This window comes from Mytilus edulis, chromosome 12 (assembly GCF_963676685.1).
Source record: "Mytilus edulis chromosome 12, xbMytEdul2.2, whole genome shotgun sequence".
Lineage (NCBI taxonomy): Eukaryota > Metazoa > Mollusca > Bivalvia > Mytilida > Mytilidae > Mytilus > Mytilus edulis.
In genome coordinates, this window is record NC_092355.1 from 49,901,772 (window position 1) to 49,921,739 (window position 19,968).

At 31.4% G+C, this 19,968-nt stretch overlaps 2 protein-coding genes and 1 long non-coding RNA gene across 3 annotated transcripts; all 3 read left to right on the plus strand.

Moving 5' to 3' along the window:
* Positions 1 to 388: 388 nt before the first annotated feature.
* On the plus strand, positions 389 to 3,187 carry LOC139497184 (uncharacterized). The gene is made up of 3 exons (XR_011657708.1): positions 389 to 509; positions 1,938 to 2,105; positions 3,005 to 3,187. It is a non-coding gene; the product is annotated as an uncharacterized lncRNA (long non-coding RNA).
* Positions 3,188 to 3,914: 727 nt separating this feature from the next.
* On the plus strand, positions 3,915 to 7,340 carry LOC139497183 (glucose dehydrogenase [FAD, quinone]-like). The gene is made up of 4 exons (XM_071285277.1): positions 3,915 to 4,131; positions 4,583 to 4,757; positions 6,066 to 6,291; positions 7,087 to 7,340. The coding sequence occupies exons 1-4, from the start codon at positions 3,970 to 3,972 to the stop codon at positions 7,232 to 7,234; spliced, it is 711 nt and encodes a 236-aa protein (XP_071141378.1). The 5' UTR covers positions 3,915 to 3,969; the 3' UTR covers positions 7,235 to 7,340.
* A 6,446-nt stretch (positions 7,341 to 13,786) lies between these two features.
* On the plus strand, positions 13,787 to 19,898 carry LOC139497667 (glucose dehydrogenase [FAD, quinone]-like). Its single transcript, XM_071285899.1, has 4 exons — positions 13,787 to 13,865; positions 15,928 to 16,139; positions 17,741 to 17,930; positions 19,729 to 19,898. Exons 1-4 carry the CDS (start codon positions 13,787 to 13,789, stop codon positions 19,896 to 19,898), a joined length of 651 nt encoding a protein of 216 aa, XP_071142000.1.
* The last annotated feature ends 70 nt before the right edge of the window (positions 19,899 to 19,968 follow it).

Here is a 19,968-nt window from a genome sequence, read left to right on the forward strand (position 1 = left end):
AAACTGTTTGTTTTAGAGGTGGCGTGAATCAGATGTTGATACTAAACAATTCCAAAGATCTATTAGAGTACATACAATCTAAGACTCTTTTATCTTACAATAGTATTACAACATTTGACTTTTTCTACACTTTACAAAAGTACTCCCCATGGCAAATAAAAGACACATTAAAAGAGTTGGTAATGCTTCGTTTCATAAAAAAAGAATAGCCAACTTAAATGCAAGTATCTTGTCTTAGGGAGGAATAAATCCTTCCTTAAAAAGAATTCCTCTTATTCAAACAAAACATTCTCGATTTCAACTTTTCCTACATATAGTATTTATGGTCTTTAACTCAGCCCAATATAGCAGGAAACAGTTTGTTTGTTTTACATATAATATTTTAGGTTTTTGTAAAAAATCAGATGAATGTCAAAGACGGCAAACGTTGCAGTACATCGACCTGTTACCTTAGGCCAGCCTTAGAAAGACGCAACTTGCAAGTCAGTTTGCGATCCCATGTAACAAAGGTAACGAGTTTCTGTTTCTACATGTTTTACTTTAAAGAACGTCTATGACCATGCGCAATTCTTAGTACTCTACTATCAAAGTCGGAACAATTAAGAGATTGCAAATAATGAAGAAGAGAGATAACTCGTTATTGCCCTTAGTAAATGTTGTGTTATAGTATTATTGTACAAGCGGTTTCAATACTGGAGGTATCTTTGCTACCATGTCCATAAAAACCATAATAGGTTTTATAGAGAACACAACAGTCCCGATAAAACAGTGATACATGCACAACAATTTTGAACGGCAACGGCAGAGCATAAGCCGGCAATACATACGTATAGTTTATACTTTGATTTTGAATTTTACGCCATCATGAGTTGGTTGGCCGTTACGAAATAACCTTTTCACAAATGATATCGGATATGTTCCTTACGTTGTAACTACAATCCTCTTCCCTTTAATGAATGTGACCTACCGAACTAGACTATTTATCGGATTTGTTCTAACATGAGCAACACGGCGGGTGCCACATGTTGAGCAGGATCTGCTTACCCTTCCGGAGCACCTGATATCACCCCTAGTTTTTGGTGGGGTTCGTGTTCCTTATTCTTTAGTTGTCTATGTTGTATAATGTGTACTATTGTTTGTCTGTTTGTTTTTTTCATTTTTATCTTTATTTTTTTATTTATGAGTTTGACTATCCCTCTGGTATCTTTCGTCCCTCTTTTACTCTATATACAATTTAATAAGTAATTCATAACTCTTGAATATGTCGCCAAGACTAAATGACAGCACGGAATTCCAAATGGACGGTATAAAAAGTTCTTAAATGTGTTTATTTAAGGGCGAAATTTGTCTAAAGTGAAAATGACTGCCTAACACAATTTTCAATTACCGGGTCAATACCTCTGCTGGTGGACAATCAGTCCCCGAGAGTATCATTAGCTCAGTAGTTAGTACTTCGGTACTGATAAACCTTTCTAAAATTGTCCTTTTATAAATTTTGAAATTATTTAGAAACTAAGGTTTTAACTCCCTTTGGCAAAGTTGACTTTAAATGAGTTTGGCTATTTATTTTAAGTATTTTTGTCACATAGCTCTTCAACGGTTTCGGCTTCGAATTTCAAACGTTTGGCCCTTTGAGCGTTCCGGAGGAAGGTAAATCCAGTCAAAGCGCTTCAGACTCATATTATAACTTATTTTACGTCTTGTTTTCATTTTTTTTTACAATAAAAATGACTATGAATCTAATATTAAATTTGAAATTAAAATTTATCCTTCAACTTAAGTGCATTCACATTGGAATTATTTTTCGATATACAAATATTTTACTATATTATTTTTCGATATACAAATATTTTACTAAATTATGTTTGAATCCCATTGTATATCTTTCCTGCTTGTAGATAAAAACTAAACATTTATCTATCATCTATGACATACAGGTTTTAATAAGAAATAACAAAGCTGTTGGAGTTGAATTTATCAAAGATGGAAAGAGACAACGGATATTTGCAAAACATGAAGTTATTCTTTCAGCTGGATTCATACACTCTGCTCAGATTTTGATGCTCTCGGGAATCGGCCCTCGCAAACATCTTCAACAAATGAAGGTAATATACAAAAAAAGGTGTTTTCACGTTTTGCAATTGGGAATAAGTAGGATATCTCGCACGTGTTGGTAGCTTTGTTTTTGTTTTGTTTTTGCTTACACTTACATTCTAGTTGAAACCGATTAACTATGTTTTTCGTTATCGTTGGTCCAAAGCAGAAATTGAAATGAATGCCACTCACCAATTTCATGCAAACTTTTGTTGAATTTAAAGAAGTCTTAATCGAAGTAAACAGCTGAACAGCTTATTCATATTCAGATAACATTTCACTTCAATCTTCAATGATTATTTACTGCTTTTTACTATCGTTTGTTTATTTGTGTCGTCTGCGTGCTTTATCATTGATGTATATGCTATACTTTCATTGATTTGTAGTTGATTGGTTTCTTTTATGAAAATATGTTAATATGTACACTACTTCAAAATTCAAAACGTGATAAACAAATTTGGAGTAAGATGTACTTATTCAAACAAAAAATGAGAAGCATTGAAATGTTTCGTCCAGACAATACAATAGCTCATTTGAACAGAAACACCAAAAAAAAAACGTGTTTTATTCTACTGAATATACATATGCATACGTTGCCAATAGCAGTTTACCACCGTACACATGTAATAAATCGATGACGTACATCAATCAATGTAATAAACAAAATCTAACGACATGAACACATGAGAAAACAAGAGCCACACATGTAGATATGGAAGCGCTTCTGCTAATCATGAGGTTATATAAGCGAATAATAAGCTTTTACAATAGGTTAAATAAACCCATCACGATTCAAACTATATACTTACACCAGACGCGCGTTTCGTCTACGAAAGACTCATCAGTGCCCCTCGAAACAAAAATGTTCAGCTAAGAAAATATCAAATATATGATATGTCTCCTTCTACAGATACCATTAAAAGTTGATCTGCCTGTTGGACAGAATTTGTATGATCACTTGCTGTTTGCTGTTCAATATAACATAACTGCGCCATTGAATATTAACAATAAAAAGGCTTCAGAACCAGAAAGAATTCTTGATTATATTTTCAACAGAAAAGGCAAGTAATGAAACTTGAAACATTTAATGATTTTTTCAGGTTCCAATTTTTCATGCTTACGTTTGTATTATTTTTATCAAATGTGCCACGAAACAATAACTCAAAAGTGATAAGATTCATTTATTGTGTAGAGTATTATTTAAAATACCGTTATGCATTTGCATAATATAAAGTAAACAAAATTGAATACAAAATTTTTAAAACAGGGTATTTGGTACAGACGTTTGTTTTTATTTACTTAAGGATGTACTTAGGTGAGGTTTTGGAATTATTGTCAAATGTTCGGACTTCTTGGTGTTTTTCCATACAATACAATGTAAAATATTTTGCCCCATAACACCCATTTATTTTTTCATATAAGACTTAATAGCTCATGAAAGGTCATTTACCAAAATTTTAGACGATTCTTAATTTTCTTTCTTTAATTTTGAGACCTAATAATACCAATGCAAACATAAGGTAAAAGTCAGAGTCAGCCTTTTCCCGCCATATTTTAAATCTCAAATATCTCGAAAAGGAGGTCCATGACATATCAATATTTTTAACTTATTTTTATCCTTAGTTGATGCTCTACCAGCTTATAGTATCAATTTTAACTTCTTAATTTATTAATTTTCACCTAACCTCACCTAAGTACATCCTTAAGACCTATCAGTAATGCTTGAATAATAAATACTAAATACAAATAAACAACACATTATAACGGTCTAAATAGAAAACTATGTTTTATCATATGACTACGCCGAGAAAACATATGAAAAGTAAAAATTGACAAACCTTCGAATTATAAACACGTCTATATCAATATCTTAATATGTATTTTGTAGGACTTTTTTCAAGAAACGCAGTTGAAGGAATAATTTTTCAAAATGTCAACCCGCTATATACAAGAGGTCCACAAATTGAACTTCTGTTAACTAACCGGGCCTACGAAGAGGGTTTTGTTCGTAAGCAATATCCGGCATTTAAAAAAGAAGTATATACAATAACTTTAAATTAATATTAAGTATCTTTTTGAACATTTTTTTCTGTTCTAGGACAGCAGTCTAGTTTAGCTGGAATACAAACCACAGATTAACGTACCAAAAGACTGTACTTTTGAACTATTCTATTCTAATCTTATTTTTACAAATTTGAAGTGTATATAATATATGTTAAATATGTCAATGAGTAAGTCTCAATAATATTTAAGTTATGTTTAACCCCAGACAAACAATTTGCGTATCGTAATTAAATAATATTGAAGAGAACTTAATTTGTTCTCTAAACAAATATTTTTATCGTGATTGAATTTTGTTAAATATTATTTTTGCAAAAAAATCTATTTAAATTTAAAATCTAAGGCAATGCGGTTCTAATAACACGACACACATAACATTAGGATGTTTTACACATGATTAGTATTTCGTACAAATGTTACATTTCAGATTGTAAAAGAACATTTAAAACGTGTTGCTGAAAACAGTTTCATAGCGAGAATGTTCTTATTACAACCTAGAAGTAAAGGTTATTTGCGGCTTTCGGACAATTCGCCATTTAGTTCTCCTATTATAGATCCACGATATCTTTCTCACCCAGAGGACATTGAAGACTTTGTAAGAGGTATAATAATGATGTAACAACTATTCTGTAACACCTTGATAGAAAAAGTAAAATAACGATACTGAGCTCTAAAGGAAAAATCAAAACGGAAAGTCCCTCATCAAATGAAAAATTAAAACGGAAAGTCTCGAATCAAATAGCAAATCGAACACATCAAACGAATGGATAACAACTGTAATATTCTGGACTTTGTACAGGCATCTTCTTATGTAGAAAATGGGGAATTAAATCTGGATTTATAGCTACTCAACCTCAACAGTCGTATTAAATTTAATTGTATTGACATCGATGTTTGAACAAATCAAACAAACAAAAAATGTCAAAAGTAGGGGTATAACAGTCAACACTTGTTATAATATTAATCACTATAAAAACAAACAAATCAACAAAGAATCACAAACAGGCAAACATACACAGCACATCAGTAAAAACGAAAATGAAGATTAAACAACACAATGACGGGATGTACAAGTACTGAGCCTCGTCAAATGGACTTTACCACAAACAGTATTAACAGTAGAATGGAAAGTATTGTTCGACATGTACTTGATTGAAAGTACCAGTATTGCAATAATTGACATTATCTATCGTTAAAATAGTGTTTTTGTTTCAATTAAGGTGGTACCCAACACTTTAACTAATAAAATAAACGGTACCAATTTTCTTGCAGCAGATGCGCATTTCGACAATACATGTCTCTTCAGTGATGCCTTTAACCAAAATATTTGAAATCCAAAGCTTACATAGAAGATGAAGAGCTATAATCAGAAGGGTCCAAAAAGTATAGCCAAATCCGTGAAAGGAATCGGAGTTTTGGATGAGGAAGACACATTGGCTCGTTTAATTTTCTTAACATTTTGACAAAGTATTTACTTTGACCCTTTGACTAAAAAATAAAAGAATCTAACAAGTTGAACCAACCGTTTATATCAGAAAAATTACACTGGTTATATAGCAGTTTGACAAACATTTATTTTGATCATTGAGAAGCTTAATACTCCCTTAACAACAAAATATAATTTAAACGTTTAGCTGATTTTACAGAGTTTTCTCCCTGTAGTGTTAGGTACCACCTTAATTTATTGTTTAATTTTAAAACTATTCCCTTTGTGAAAGCAGTCCAGATTTTTTTTTCACTTGTCAATAGTCAATTGCATACGTTTATATATTTTTACAAAATTCTGTAATCACAATTATTGGAGAAAATTTATTTAACAAAAACACACAATAAACTTTCTGTCAATAAGATATTTCACATAAGGTATATCATACGCTATTGTATTGGATCACGTTCAAATATAATTTCAGGCATTCGGTTTATGCGTTCATTAGAACAAACTCGAGCATGGAAATCTATCGGGGCTACTTTGGTTAGACAAGATGTACCTGGACATTGTAGTGAAGACATTTTTGATTCGGATAATTACTGGAGGTGTATTGGACGTCATTTTATGACAACGGCATCTCATTTTATAGGCACCTGTAGAATGGGGTCAGTTAATGACCCGTCGGTTGTTGTTGATTCAAGATTAAGGTATAGTTAATTTCACAACATATTTTGTATCGTACCTCAAAACATCTACAACTGTCTTTTCAAAATTGTTATTCATAACAGATAATAATTTTTAACAACGTATGAAATGAAAGGTAAAGGAACCGCTACTAATTGGACTCTTATATTTTAAGATTAAAAATTATATCATGGAGATATTCCGAATGTATTCGTCGTCGTCTGCCAGATTTTTGTACATTGATGCTTTGTATCTTCTGTAGGTTGCTTGCGATTCAAACAAAACATCAAACACTTAATGAAAATAACCTCATGTTAAGATATTGTTATGCGTATGATATTATAAGCCAATACAAAAAGATAATGTTTAAAAGGTACAAGGATTATAATTATACATTTTAAACTTTCTTCTTCATATTCTTAATTTATTGTTAATTCTGTTATTCAAATATCGTTAATGTAACGAATACGAAGTATGCAATGTTCGTGTAATTCTCTGCTTCAGTTATGTTGTAAGTGAACATACTTGTGAATAATTTAATTGTTGATGTATCACGCCTTCTGGTTGGCTGAACGTCATAACGTGTGACCGTTACGTCCTAAACGTTTTTTTTAATTAATTATTCCTTAAAAATGGAATCTAGGATAACATTATCAGTACTGACTAATATATATTTTTTTGACTACTCGAAATAACCTTAAATAAAATATAAACACTTTTAATGCAGCAAAGATTCGATTTTATTTCATAATAGATATGAACAAATATTACAGTGGCCATTCTTTAGTTTTACAAATCAACATACTTTTGTCTAACAGGGTTATTGGTATCAAGAACCTCCGAGTGGCAGATGCATCCGTTATGAGATATCTTCCTTCAGGTCATACAAACGCACCAGCCATGATGATTGGGGAGAAAGCTGCAGACATGATCAGACGTGATAGAACGCACAGATATAACATCTAGACCCGTATTGACTCAATGAAATATTTTATGGATTGAGTCGTTGAAATTATTTAATGTCTTGATAAAATGTGCTGTACTGAAACAGAATAAAGACTTTTGAATTGAAGGTGTTCTTTCTGAATTTTAAATCTGTTAAGATGGTTTTCTCTTGACAGCGGGTAGATGTCTTAACAAAATTATACCATATATAAAGATAAGGCGTTTATTTACTCCGTCATTTGAAAATCAACACTCTCAGTGCTAGAAAACATTGCATACTAGATAAATCGTTTTTCTCGTTTTGGTAGTGTGAATATGTTACATTTCATTCTAAATTCAGTCTTAATTAAAATCTGCCTGTGTTTGTATATACACATTTGTTCGCACCAGACAGTTGTCAAGTCGAGATTCCAATACACCATTAAAAACGGACTAGATATAGCAGCAAAATACATGTGTATTGTTGGAAATATTCCTATACGACGAACCCCAGAATATATGTTGTTATCTCCCTAGTTTGAATATCATTATAATTTTTTTCCAGTCGTCAATCACTAATTTGTAAGACAGTTGTTGATGAATGCCATCTTACTTGAAACAAATTGCCGTTTTATTTTTTTGAATATATAATTTTTGTGAAAAACCAAATAGTTTAATTGATATTGACAAAATCGTATGAGCAATCCTAATCAGACATGATTCCATCATAGATACACAACTTTACTTGATTAAAAACTTTCAGCAAACTTACAATTACATTTGATAAAGACAACCTCTCGTTAAAGTACAAATAAAATTATATATATATACGAGAATACACAACATGCAACTAATACTATAAAAATGTCATACGCCGTGGTGCCCACCTGGTCATCCTTTATCAGGAACATTGAAAGCCAAACATTTGAAAGCCGTGTTATGAATACCAAGCCTCGTCTAAAAGTGACATGATAATACATAGACATTAAAAGGAAAACTGCAAAGGTAGATAAAATAACACCGCTAGCATATATGATATATTACTGAAACGATTGTAAAGTTGACACCGAGTATTTATCTTCATCTCTATAAGGTCTTTGCTAACGGTTATCTATACAATTAAACCTTTATCGGATCCTTAAATGCAGTTTTGTAAATGTACATACTCTGACAACTACCTCGTGGTTGCTTCGGTAAAATAACGAAGGGATGATTTCAATTTCACCACCTAGAACACTTGGTTTAATAGCTACATTGAAAACACTAACTCTCTATCACAAAAATCATGATGAGACACACAAGCCATGGAGTATCGTTGCAACTTGATCATATATATTCCGTATAAAGGCGCTGCTTTTTATTTTTCTTAAAAAAAATGCAAAGTTTAGAATTAGGAAGCTGAAATGATCTCCTTTGTCATAAAAATTTGTTTTCAACTGCCCCTTATTGTCGAATTTTAGGTGTGAGTCAAGATATGAGGCAGAATTAACTGTGTCTGTTGTATCCGTTATCTTAGATTCAATGTGATAGATGCGTATAACATGGATCGAACCGCAATTTAAATGCTTCGACGATTTACATTCAACAAGTCTACACATTTGTAAAGTAAATGCTGCGAAGGTCTGTTTGGCTTTTCTACACGTACACAACTATTTGCATTGAGACCATTACCGTGACGTCAGCCTAGTCATTTACCATGGTTTCTTTTTGTAGAATTTTATGCTTCCTTATTCATTTGTTATTTGATGTTGAAATTGACTCACCAAACAATAGCGTTGGATTCGTCTGTGTGCCTAATTTAATTAAGGGGGTGTCTGGATATACACCTGAGGTTGCCTATGGTCAACCATAGGTACCTATGGTTTGATAATTTATACACAAAATATCAAACCATAGATACCAACGGGTAACCATAGGCCGCCTCAGGCGTATATTCAAACACACCCTTAGTTTGGATTAGCTTATTTACTAATTTCTGTTCACTAATAGATCTGATTTTAAAACTTAGATTTTACTTTTTGTAATTTGTATATCGTCGCTGGGCTTCTAAAATGTCGTATATGACTTTTTTGGCTAAAAATACTTCTTGACACCAATGGTCTGGGCGGGAGGAAATCTTTTGTATTACAAAATAGCATACAGTTAGACCAATCAAAATGTGCGAAACAAGACATATTACAAAATTGCCAATGTCAGTTCTTTGTAAAGTTTGCTTCCAAAATCTTGTATGAAAACTTGAAAATCGTTGTCGAATGGCTTTGGGAAAAAAATAATTGTACATTTCTCTATTTCTGTGAAAATAATTTAAGTTCTTGGATAATCCAGAAATGTCAAAGTTTTTATTTCACTGCTATTTACAAAAATGTTCAAGTTCACATACGACATTATGGAAGCATGCATTTTGCCAAAATTTTCAAAGCCTGTTTGTGAGATATTTTTTTCTTGAAAAATTTGTTATTTACAACATTTTAGAAGCCCAGCGACGTTATGCCTTCACAGGGAATCGAACCCCGCATTGAAATCTGTTATGTGTGAATGCCATTGACACATCGACAAAACCTGTCGGCTACAAATGGGTTTCAATCTAGTATTTTATTTCATATATAATAATGAACATATGATACATATGTAGTTAGAGTGCTTTACAGGTAAAATCTTAGAATAAGTTTATTTAAAATAGGATATTTATTTTTTCAAATATAGTTGCACAGGAAGGAAATCTAATTTTAAATAGATAAGTATTTTTCATTTCCTTGGCTTTTCAATGTTTTAACAGTAATAAATGAACATGTATCCAAGTAAAATCACAAATTTACTGAAAATTCAAAAAAGAGAGTTCATAATCAAATGTCAAAATCAAATGATAAAACACATCAAACGAATTCACAACAACTGTCATATTCCTTACTTGGTAAATGTAGGAAATGGTGGATTTAACCTGGTTTTAAAGCGCTAAACCTCTCACTTTAATGACAGTCGCATCATATTCTGTTGTTTTTACAACGATGCGAGAACAAATAGACATAATCAATAAAATAGTAAAAATAAGGTTACAGCAGTCATCACTGTGTTACAATCTCAAGAAAAACAAACATATACAAAAACACAAAAAATATCTATCAAATTAAAAAACACATGTCTTGTTTCGTGTGTTGGGCGTCAGAATAGATATATATGTATATTAAGATAAATATTATGTACTTTTTTTATTTGAAAAGTACTTAGTTAATTTTCGCTTTCTGCATCTTTCAACGAGGCATACATATTGACATTTAGAATAATGATGGATAATGGAGATCAACAGTCTTAACATTTAATAAGACCATAGAATTTTTTTAAGAAAAGCCAGGTGCTACAAATACATACATTTTATGTACATGATGTAGTACATATTAAGTGATTACAATCGAAACAATATTACTTTTATTATCAATACTTTCATAATCATCAGTCACATTTCATACTTACTCTGCTAAAAATACTGTCAAATAAAAGGTCTTAAATAAAAGGTCTTTTTAATTTCAAAAGACTCATATTATCTTCGTTGACCAATGAATTAACAAAGCTACATTTTCTTCGAGCAAGTTTAAAAGAACCGAAAGATTTGTAAGACGGAGCATTACTTAAAGAACAAGTAAGTTTAAAGTTAGTCAAGATACCCAAAGTTACAACAATTGTATGTATGTGAAGTTAGTGTCCGGTTCGTTTCATTATTAAATATTCAACTAGGTGTTAAAAAATATTCAACTAGGTGCTGTAACGTGTGTCGACATTCAACTGCCTAAGTTAAAATTAATAGAAATTTAAGTTCTTTAAAGAAAGATAAAATGCAGTCGTAGTTATACTTTTAAGACTAAAACTTTATGTTAGACATAAAAACAAATTTCAAAATATATCGCAAAACCCTACCAGAGACCCTTATGATTCTTTAATGGCGATAACATTTGGCGAATATGTAGACTAATTATGAATACAGATATTTCCCTAGAACATTTCATCTTCGATTTGTTAGAAACTGTAACAGTTTGCCCCTCCGTTTATATAAACATATTGGCTATTCCTGCTTGACCCGTTAATGTCCCGCATGAACTTTAGACGTCATACAACAATCACTTTTCCATTGTGCCGTCATATATTTTCTATTATGACGTCAAAATTTTACGGGAACTTTTGTGATGTGCAATAATGGCGGACAAAACGATGAGGTGTATTGAAGACAAAATATTTTCCCCAGATAAGGGCCTGAATGAGTTACAAACAAATTGAGATTGAAAAAAAAACCACAAATCATAACTGTTTGTTCTAGTCTAATGACATGAATGATTAATAAAAAGACATTAATGAATGCATTAAATCTTGAAAAATGTAAAAGTTTTCAATAAAATCGAATTCCTACAAAAATCATGAATCAGCTTGGCGCATCATCGTCAGGGGAAAACTTGAGATCAAATGAATTAAAACTTAAGATTATTTCGTTTCTTGTACGCCTAAAATTCCATAATATCTAATTTGTAAAAGTAAAATTTGTCAGGTAGGTGTTATTTCATTTAAAAATCTTTTGCATAACGAATAAAGTCAATATGGTGGCCTACTTCTTAGTTGCAAAATGTCAAGTGTACATTTAATGGGAACTACTAGCCAATGTACTGAAAAAATAATTGAAAGTTGCTCATGACTGGTTAAGCATTTAAAGGCTGCAACACATTTGTAGAGGTTATTGGTGTGTAAACTGGTATATCCCAGTGTATCTCGGTCATGCTGGAACTTGTTAAAAAAGATAGTTTGAGAATTGCAAGGAAATTAAAGTGCAGAACGTTATTCTAGAAATAATATAGAACATCATTTGTTTTTGTACCAAAAACATTCAGTCCTGAGACTATATTTATTTTGTATTGTCGAAAGAACACATTTTTGTACAGATTTTTTTTTTTTTTATGTTTTCCTATCAAAATCCTTAGTATCATGTTGGTTAATCAACGATGATTTAATTAATCAGAAAATGTTTGAAAATTTGATAATTGTTTACAATTGCCTACGTACTTTTTCAGTTTCATTGACGAAATTCTTGACGTTTACCAAAATTTACATACATTGAGACAATGAGCAAAATTCAGACATTTGTAGCTATAACTAATTTGTCTTCCAGATAGATGTAAATAGTGTTTTCAGAAACCCCAGACGCACCTGACATTTTCTGAAAAGTTAGACTCTTTATAAAGACAATTGGTGATACGAAATACAGACATACTGAATTCAATATAAATCTCAAGTATATCTAAAAAGAAGTAATTTTTGTTGTATGATAACTTTTGTATTCTTGTTGTTCGTTTTTACTAATATGATTAAATTGTCTGTGTGGCTTTTTGTGTTTCTTTCTTGTATGTGACTTGGCTCTAGATATGTACTTATACATCCCGTCATTGTGTTATTGAGCCATTGTAAATGTTTGTGTATATATTTGTTTGTTTTTACAGTGATTGGAATAATTACACAACGTTTACTGCTTTTCCCCTATTTTGACAATTTCCCCTATTATGTCTGTGGTTTTTTTTACACATCGCTGTATATATAATTAAATGTATACGACTGTCATACAAGTGAAAGGTTTAGCGAGCTATAGAACCAGTTTACCCCCCCCCCCCTTTTCCCCACTTTCTTAATTAAGAACATGATTGAACCAAGACAGGAATATGACAGTTGTTGTCCATTCGTTTGATGTGTTTGACCATTTGATTTTGGTCTTTGATTCGGGACATTATGTTTTGATTATTCCTCGGAGAACAGTATTTTTGTTTATAATCTAACATGCTATGACATTTACAAATACTTATCGAAGAAACGAACCGTAACACATAATCATGTATTTTCTTTCATCACAGATTATCATTAGGTGTAAAACCTGGTAAGTTAGATGATGCATACCTTTATATTTTGTTGTATTGTTACATTATCATTTGATAACAGCTTCTGAAAAGGTAAAATTTTTGGGTGACGTTCTTTTTTTTTAATTCTTTTTCGTTTTAAATGGAGATTTGTCGTTTTGAAGATAAAACATTCAAAAAGATGAAGTTAGGAATGTTATGTCTAAACCAGATATATAAGATTCATAACCGATTACAGTATAAATTTTACGTTTGTTAAACACGTTTTGAAATTCAATAAACAAATAACCTCTGAAGAAAATTTGTATTTCATAAAGTAAACATGTCATTACTTTTAGGGATTACATTGGTAAAAAATAGACATGGTTTTAATGTTTCTCAATGACATGCTCAGATAAATCATAAATATTTTTAATTGATAAATCATAATTGCAATTGAAATTTGATACTTTAAACTACATGTATATATACGTGTTATAGAAATTACTTCTTCTTGTACAAATTGTTAAAACATCAAATTCCTTTTCAGTTCCTTGTTGATATGATATATTCCTTTCCAGACGTAATTAAAATCAAGATAGTTGAATTCAATTGGATTGTTTTGAATCTTTTTGTAGATATTTATCACCCAATAGTTGGTCAACAGAAAATGTTTTTCGCAGAAGTGATTGTGCGAAAATCAGCAATTGCATCACTTGTATACTTTCTTGCGATGGTTCTTCCAGAACGGAAATCAGATCCACCAGGGGTGTATGAGAAACACTTCAAAGAAATGTATGATTACATCGTCGGTAAGTTTTTAACTTTTTAGTTTAGACAGATAACTTAGGTTTGTGATCGTACAAAGATATTTGTTGAAGATTGCGTTCTTTTTTCCCATTAATTATGGTCAGTTTTTTGCATGATGAAAATTTAAAAGCTTTAATACGATAAGATTTCATATCAAAAAGAATGTACATTATTTCATGATGAATTAACAAAGAGTTTACATGTAAATACGCATAGTGTATTTATGTTTATTTGGCAATGTTAAAATTCTTTCACAACCAATGTAATTAGTAATTAATAGGGATGTTAAAAGATCTAATACTCGGATACTCGGTCATAATACTCGAGAACCGAAAAGTTTAGATTTTAGGTGAGATGCAGTGGTTTTTTTTATTACCTTTCTTAAACATATTAACGAAAGACAAACGTATTTCAAACATAGCTTGATTCTTTGTCAATTAAACAATGAATTACCGACCGCCGTTTCTACAAATAACCTATATTATAGCAATCATTATTTGTGTACGTGTTCATGAACCAAGTTCCAATAAAATTAAAAATATTTGCATATAAGTCCGACTCAGTAGACAATATATGTATCATCTGTTTCTAATGGGTTTTTTTTTTATATACGACTTGTCCATTAATTTGTAAACAACAATATTGGACTTCAAATTACAAGTGCTTTTTCGTGTTGCTCGGTCTTATTTTTTCTGTGTTTTGTTTTTCTGCACTATCAGTTGTCAGTCTATTTTCGACTTTTGGGTTTGAAAATGTAATACTTTTGCATATTTATAAACTGTAAATTAAACATGTTTCAAAATAGTTAAGTGTCCAATGAAGAGCAATTCAATTAATTTAAGTGTCCATCTCATACCAATCACGTTTACATAGAAGTCTTGATTAATAAACAAAGGTAAGTACGGCTTGTGATGAGTTAATTATCAATCCATGAAAGTGTTGTTCTGTGTACAAACACCGTTAGAAATGTCTCTAATCAGTTGCGTAGAGTTCACCACATGTCAATATGATTTTGTTCTGGTTTTCGCTATATTTTTTTGAAAATGAACTTTATCTTATACTTAATAGAAAAATGAAATAAAAAAAAATAGGTCACCGTTCATTTGCGCTCACAATCTGCCTTCGAAAGAAGCATACATTTTTGATAATGTTGTTTTTTTCTGTTGAACTAATAAGAGAAATAGCGTTAATATCGAAATAAAAAAAGAACTTAATTACGGAAATCGCTTAAATTTTACAATTATTTAGTTTATGTACTGCTTATTCGTAAACAACAATAAAAAAAAAATAGGTCACCGATGAGTTAAAAAAGATATTTCAATTTTAATGCAAAAAATAGCATTTTTGCACCAACGTGAGATAATTTGGAGCTTTTTCAATGGTATCTACATTTTAAAAGTCACCTGGGGCCAACACGAATCGATTTTTTTAAATGATTTTCGTACCATATGATAAAGTAAGAACTACTCAAGGTAACTAATAAAATTTGTAATGAAAAATAAATGTTTATTTTTTTTTTCTAAAAATCTTATACACGCGAGCCTCTTTAACATATACAACAAACTGTACTCGAGTACTCGGCCTTCCAAGCCAGTACCAGTCGAACAATTGACATAACAAAAAGTTAATAGCTGAATACGTCTGTTTCAATTTAATTTTCAAGGTGCAAGATAGCTTGGTTTCAAAGTTCACTCCAGTAGCAGACCTATCTTAAGTTAAATCTTTCGCCGTCATCATAAATGGGACAATCCAAAGTCCAAATGTGCTTGAACACTACTTTGATTTGGGTCCTTAGACCATTTAAAGCAGTTTTAAAACACAACAACTTATCAAGTAATTTTACTATACAGCTATTGAATACATACATCTGTACGAATAGGTAAACTTTGTAAGAAGAGCAAACTTTGTACGAATAGGTACACTCTAAACGTAAAGGTTAACTTTGTATGAATTGGTAAACTCTGTACGAATAGGTAAACTCTGTACGAATAGGTTAACGCTGTAAGAATAGGTTAACTTTGTGTGAATATGTAAACTATATATGTTGTTTGTTATATTTTGTAGTAGGAGCTGGTTCTGCAGGTAGTGTTGTTGCCACTCGATTATCGGAAGAATATGACACTTCAGTTCTTTTGTTGGAAGCTGGAATGTCAGATTTGGAACCGGATGACGTAACCCAAATACCATCTCTGTGGGGTTCTCTTATAGGTTTAGAGAAAGATTGGGGATATCATTCTGTTCAACAAAAGTACTCCCATTTTGCTTATGAAAATGAGGTTATATCTTTTTTATATCAATAATTTTTTTGAATAAAGTTACATAATGGTGTCTTTTTAAAATATGCAGGTGAGCGATTGACATGTTTACAGAACTATTGTCGAGAACGAAAATCAATATAAAAATAAATAACATTTGAGTCAGGTTGAAACGGTTAAGTAAGAGAATCGACATTAGTTCAACGTTTGTTTAATAGAATAAGAAACATATATATTAAAACGGTTCAATAGACTGAATCAAACAGTTTATGCTAAGTATTTTAAGTCAAACATGTGGTTTTGCTGAAAAAAATCGTATACCATTTCGCTTTGGTGACAAATTTCATACCAGTAGTTCATATTTGTATGTTCGATTTGTCAAAATCACAATCCAATCTTCTTTCCATCTATTGTAGCATCCGATAATGCGACTAAGTGTGGATTTTAAATTTCAATTATGAATGCCACGAATGCATATATTGTTATACACCCATAACAGAGAACCCTTGTTTAATTGGGGTGTTTTATGTTGTTGTAAGACATGTAAACACGTTTAAATAAGATATAAGATGAATTGGTATGAGTGCCAATGAGACAACTTTCCATCCAAGTCAAATTTATAAAAGAAAACCATTAAAGGCCAATGTACTGTCTCACACCAACCAGCAAACTGTAAAGGCTCCCATAAATTACTAGCATAACATCAACAAGTGATAATACACTGAACTTTTACATTTGACTTATGACACAATCATGACAATGTAAATACAAAATTAATAAAATAAGGTTTGATATGTAAAACAATTTCAATCAACCATAACTTGATAACAATGCCCCCACACGCAATAATGTACAGAGGTTAATGAATAATTTTGTTGTTAGGTATATACAGTAATGAAGATAGGAAATATTTATTACAAATTAAATAACTTTGTTGTTCATAGTACAATAACTGAAGTGAAGGGTAAGCAGATCCTGCTCCACATGTGGCACCCGTCGTGTTGCTTATCTGATAACAAATCCGGTAAATAGTCTAATTCGGTAGGTCACATTCAAGAAAGGGAAGGAGATTGTAGTTACGACGTAAGGAACATATCCGATATCATTTGTGAAACGGTTATTCCATAACGGTCAACCAACTCGTATGGCGTCCGTAAAATTTACGTAGGGATGATTTTAACTTCACCATTTGGAACTCTTGGTTTAAAAGCTTCCTTGTGAGCAGCAACCCTCTAGCAAGCAAATCATGATAGGAAATGCAAGCACGGGAATATCATATCAATTGGGAGATATGTACCCCGTATGCAGGTGCTACTTAAAAATTGAAAGTTCACAATTGGAAAGCTGAAATCATCTGTTTTGTCGTAAAGTTTTGTTTTTAACCGACCCTCATTGTCAATTTCTAGATGTAAGTCAAGATATGAGGCCGACTGAACTGTATCTGTAGTATCCTCTATCTCTAGTTCGATGGGATAAATGCTTTCCACATAGTCCCCAATTTTGAATTATTTAGTGAAAGAACATCATCTATATAGCGGAAAGTAGAGTTAAAGGATATTGCTAATTTCTTATCTTCTTTAGATGCACATCTTAATTTTACTAATTTTTTTTTATTAATATAGAGGGCTTACATAGCACAAGGCAAAGTGCTTGGAGGTTCATCGTCGATCAATGCACAAAATATTGTAAGAGGCAGTCGTAACAACTATGATCAATGGGAACACGAAGGGGCAGTCAGTTGGGGATACGACGATGTTCTGCCCTTCTTCCGAAAACTCGAAAATGCTACAGATACATCTTACGGAGACTCAAGTATGATATACTTTTATTCTTAAAGAATAGTTTTGTAGTATTTAAACTTACCGAATTTATACAGCTAGGTAAATTTCAATAAATGATCTGTTATTTTGCATTTGAAAGAATTAACATTTGTAATATTTTAAAGCTACTAAATTAACAAAAATGTGTACTTACAAATTATACGAACAAAAGGACATTGCACACTAAGAACTAATTATGATTAAATGGTGTATTACTATCTGACTTGTGATTCGATCTGCTATTTCAATGCTTCTCCGTTTAACACTTAATGATATAGATATACATATATATGTGTGTATATCCAACTTAAAGAGGAACATCATGGTTTCATAAAAATTTAGTTTTCTATGTTTTGTCATGTGTTCTGTTGTTTGTCTGTTTGTCTTTTTCATTTTTAGCCAGGCGTTGTCAGTTTATTTTCGATTTATGAGTTGGACTGTCCCTCTTGTATCTTTCGTAGCTCTGCATTGCTGTCAACATAAATTAATTTACAAGCTGTTTTGTTAGATTTTGAGAATTGTGGTCATTTGGATCTTTGTCAATCATTCCACATCTCCTTATTGTTGTAAATAAAGTAAAAAAATTGCCAACCTAAGGTTGGTATATACAAAGCAAAGAGGCCTTAGCCAAATTGGACTTACACTTTTAAAACCTATATTTATAATTCAATAATTTTATATAATTTGCATATCTGTAAATACTTAAATTGGATTGGTCATTTAGAATTTTTCTCTTAGTTTACAATTGGATAAACCATGTTTCCGAAACTACTTTCGTAATCTGTTCATGCGCGATACACAAGCTTGCAGGAATCCAGGGATTTTCAATGGTGTCTATTCTATTGCATATATAAGAAAAATAAAGAAATAAATAAAATGTGCTAGATCTTGGAAAATGTGTAAAGTTAAGATAAAATTCTGCAAAATGTGATGAATGATTCGGCAAATTTACGTCATAACAAAACACGACGTCATTCGAATGAAATTTTCGTTGGAAAGATTATCTGGTTACTTGAACGCTTCAAGTTCGGATAATAATTCATTTAAATAATTTTGTTGAGGTAGGTGCTAATTTATTTTAGATTCCGTTGCAGCTTTTGAACATTTATGGATTTTGGAAAGTCAATATGGCGGCCAACTCCTTAGTTATGACATTTTTCTCATTTGTGCATTTGATGGTTATTATATATAGTAGCGTTTACACAAAAATATGTAAATTAGGTTATTGGTGTGTAAACCGGGACTCATATTCACAAACTTTAAACAGAGGTCCTTCGGACTCTATACAAAAGTCCGAAGGACTTTGTTTATTCTTTAGTTTTCTATGTTGTGTCGTGTGTGCTGTTGTTTGTTTGTTCTTTTCATTGTTAGCCATGGCGTTGTCAGTTTGTTTTAGATTTATGAGTTTGACTGTCCCTATGGTATCTATCGTCCCTCCTTTGTGAGTTAATCGCAAATATCAATTACCTCTGGAAAAAAAATAATCCTATAATGTTTTTTTTTTATTTTTAATAATTTTCATACTGTAGCTATTTTGATTAAATGTTAAATGAACATCTTGAGTAAGGGGCTAACACCTTTTATCTTTGGTGAGTTTTTTTTTAAGTAAATGGAATGTGAAATTGTTATTGGCAAAATGAGTTTTAAAAAAAAATATCCTTTCTACATACATGTACTGCTTGTATGGTTTTATCAATCACTAAAAACTTGAAAATATCAATACAATTGGTTTATAATCAATTGTAGACAAGTCTGTTTCAGTCATATTTGTGAATTCATATGTTTTATAGCTTTACGAGGACTACATGGACCTATCAACATAAAAGAGACTACTGGGAGTATTTTACAGTCATTTCATCAAACAGCGGCAAAGGAAATAGGGTTTTCTACAGTAGATTGTAATAGTGATGATCCGATAGGTAGATTATTAGTTAGTATTAATGGTGTGGGTGGTTATTAACTATCATGACTACCCATGACCCATAAGGGTCTTGAACGGTCGGTAGGTGTTATTAAGAGCGCTCAAAGTA

Excerpts from the sequence above, each read along its gene's own strand:
- LOC139497183 (XM_071285277.1), top strand. The coding sequence starts at position 3,970 with ATGTATTTTGTAGGACTTTTTTCAAGAAACGCAGTTGAAGGAATAATT. Across the intron at positions 4,132-4,582 it reads ATCCGGCATTTAAAAAAGAA|ATTGTAAAAGAACATTTAAA; the intron begins GTATATACAATA and ends GTTACATTTCAG. Across the intron at positions 4,758-6,065 it reads CATTGAAGACTTTGTAAGAG|GCATTCGGTTTATGCGTTCA; the intron begins GTATAATAATGA and ends ATATAATTTCAG.
- LOC139497667 (XM_071285899.1), top strand. The coding sequence starts at position 13,787 with ATGGTTCTTCCAGAACGGAAATCAGATCCACCAGGGGTGTATGAGAAA. Across the intron at positions 13,866-15,927 it reads AATGTATGATTACATCGTCG|TAGGAGCTGGTTCTGCAGGT; the intron begins GTAAGTTTTTAA and ends TATATTTTGTAG. Across the intron at positions 16,140-17,740 it reads ATTTTGCTTATGAAAATGAG|AGGGCTTACATAGCACAAGG; the intron begins GTTATATCTTTT and ends TTATTAATATAG.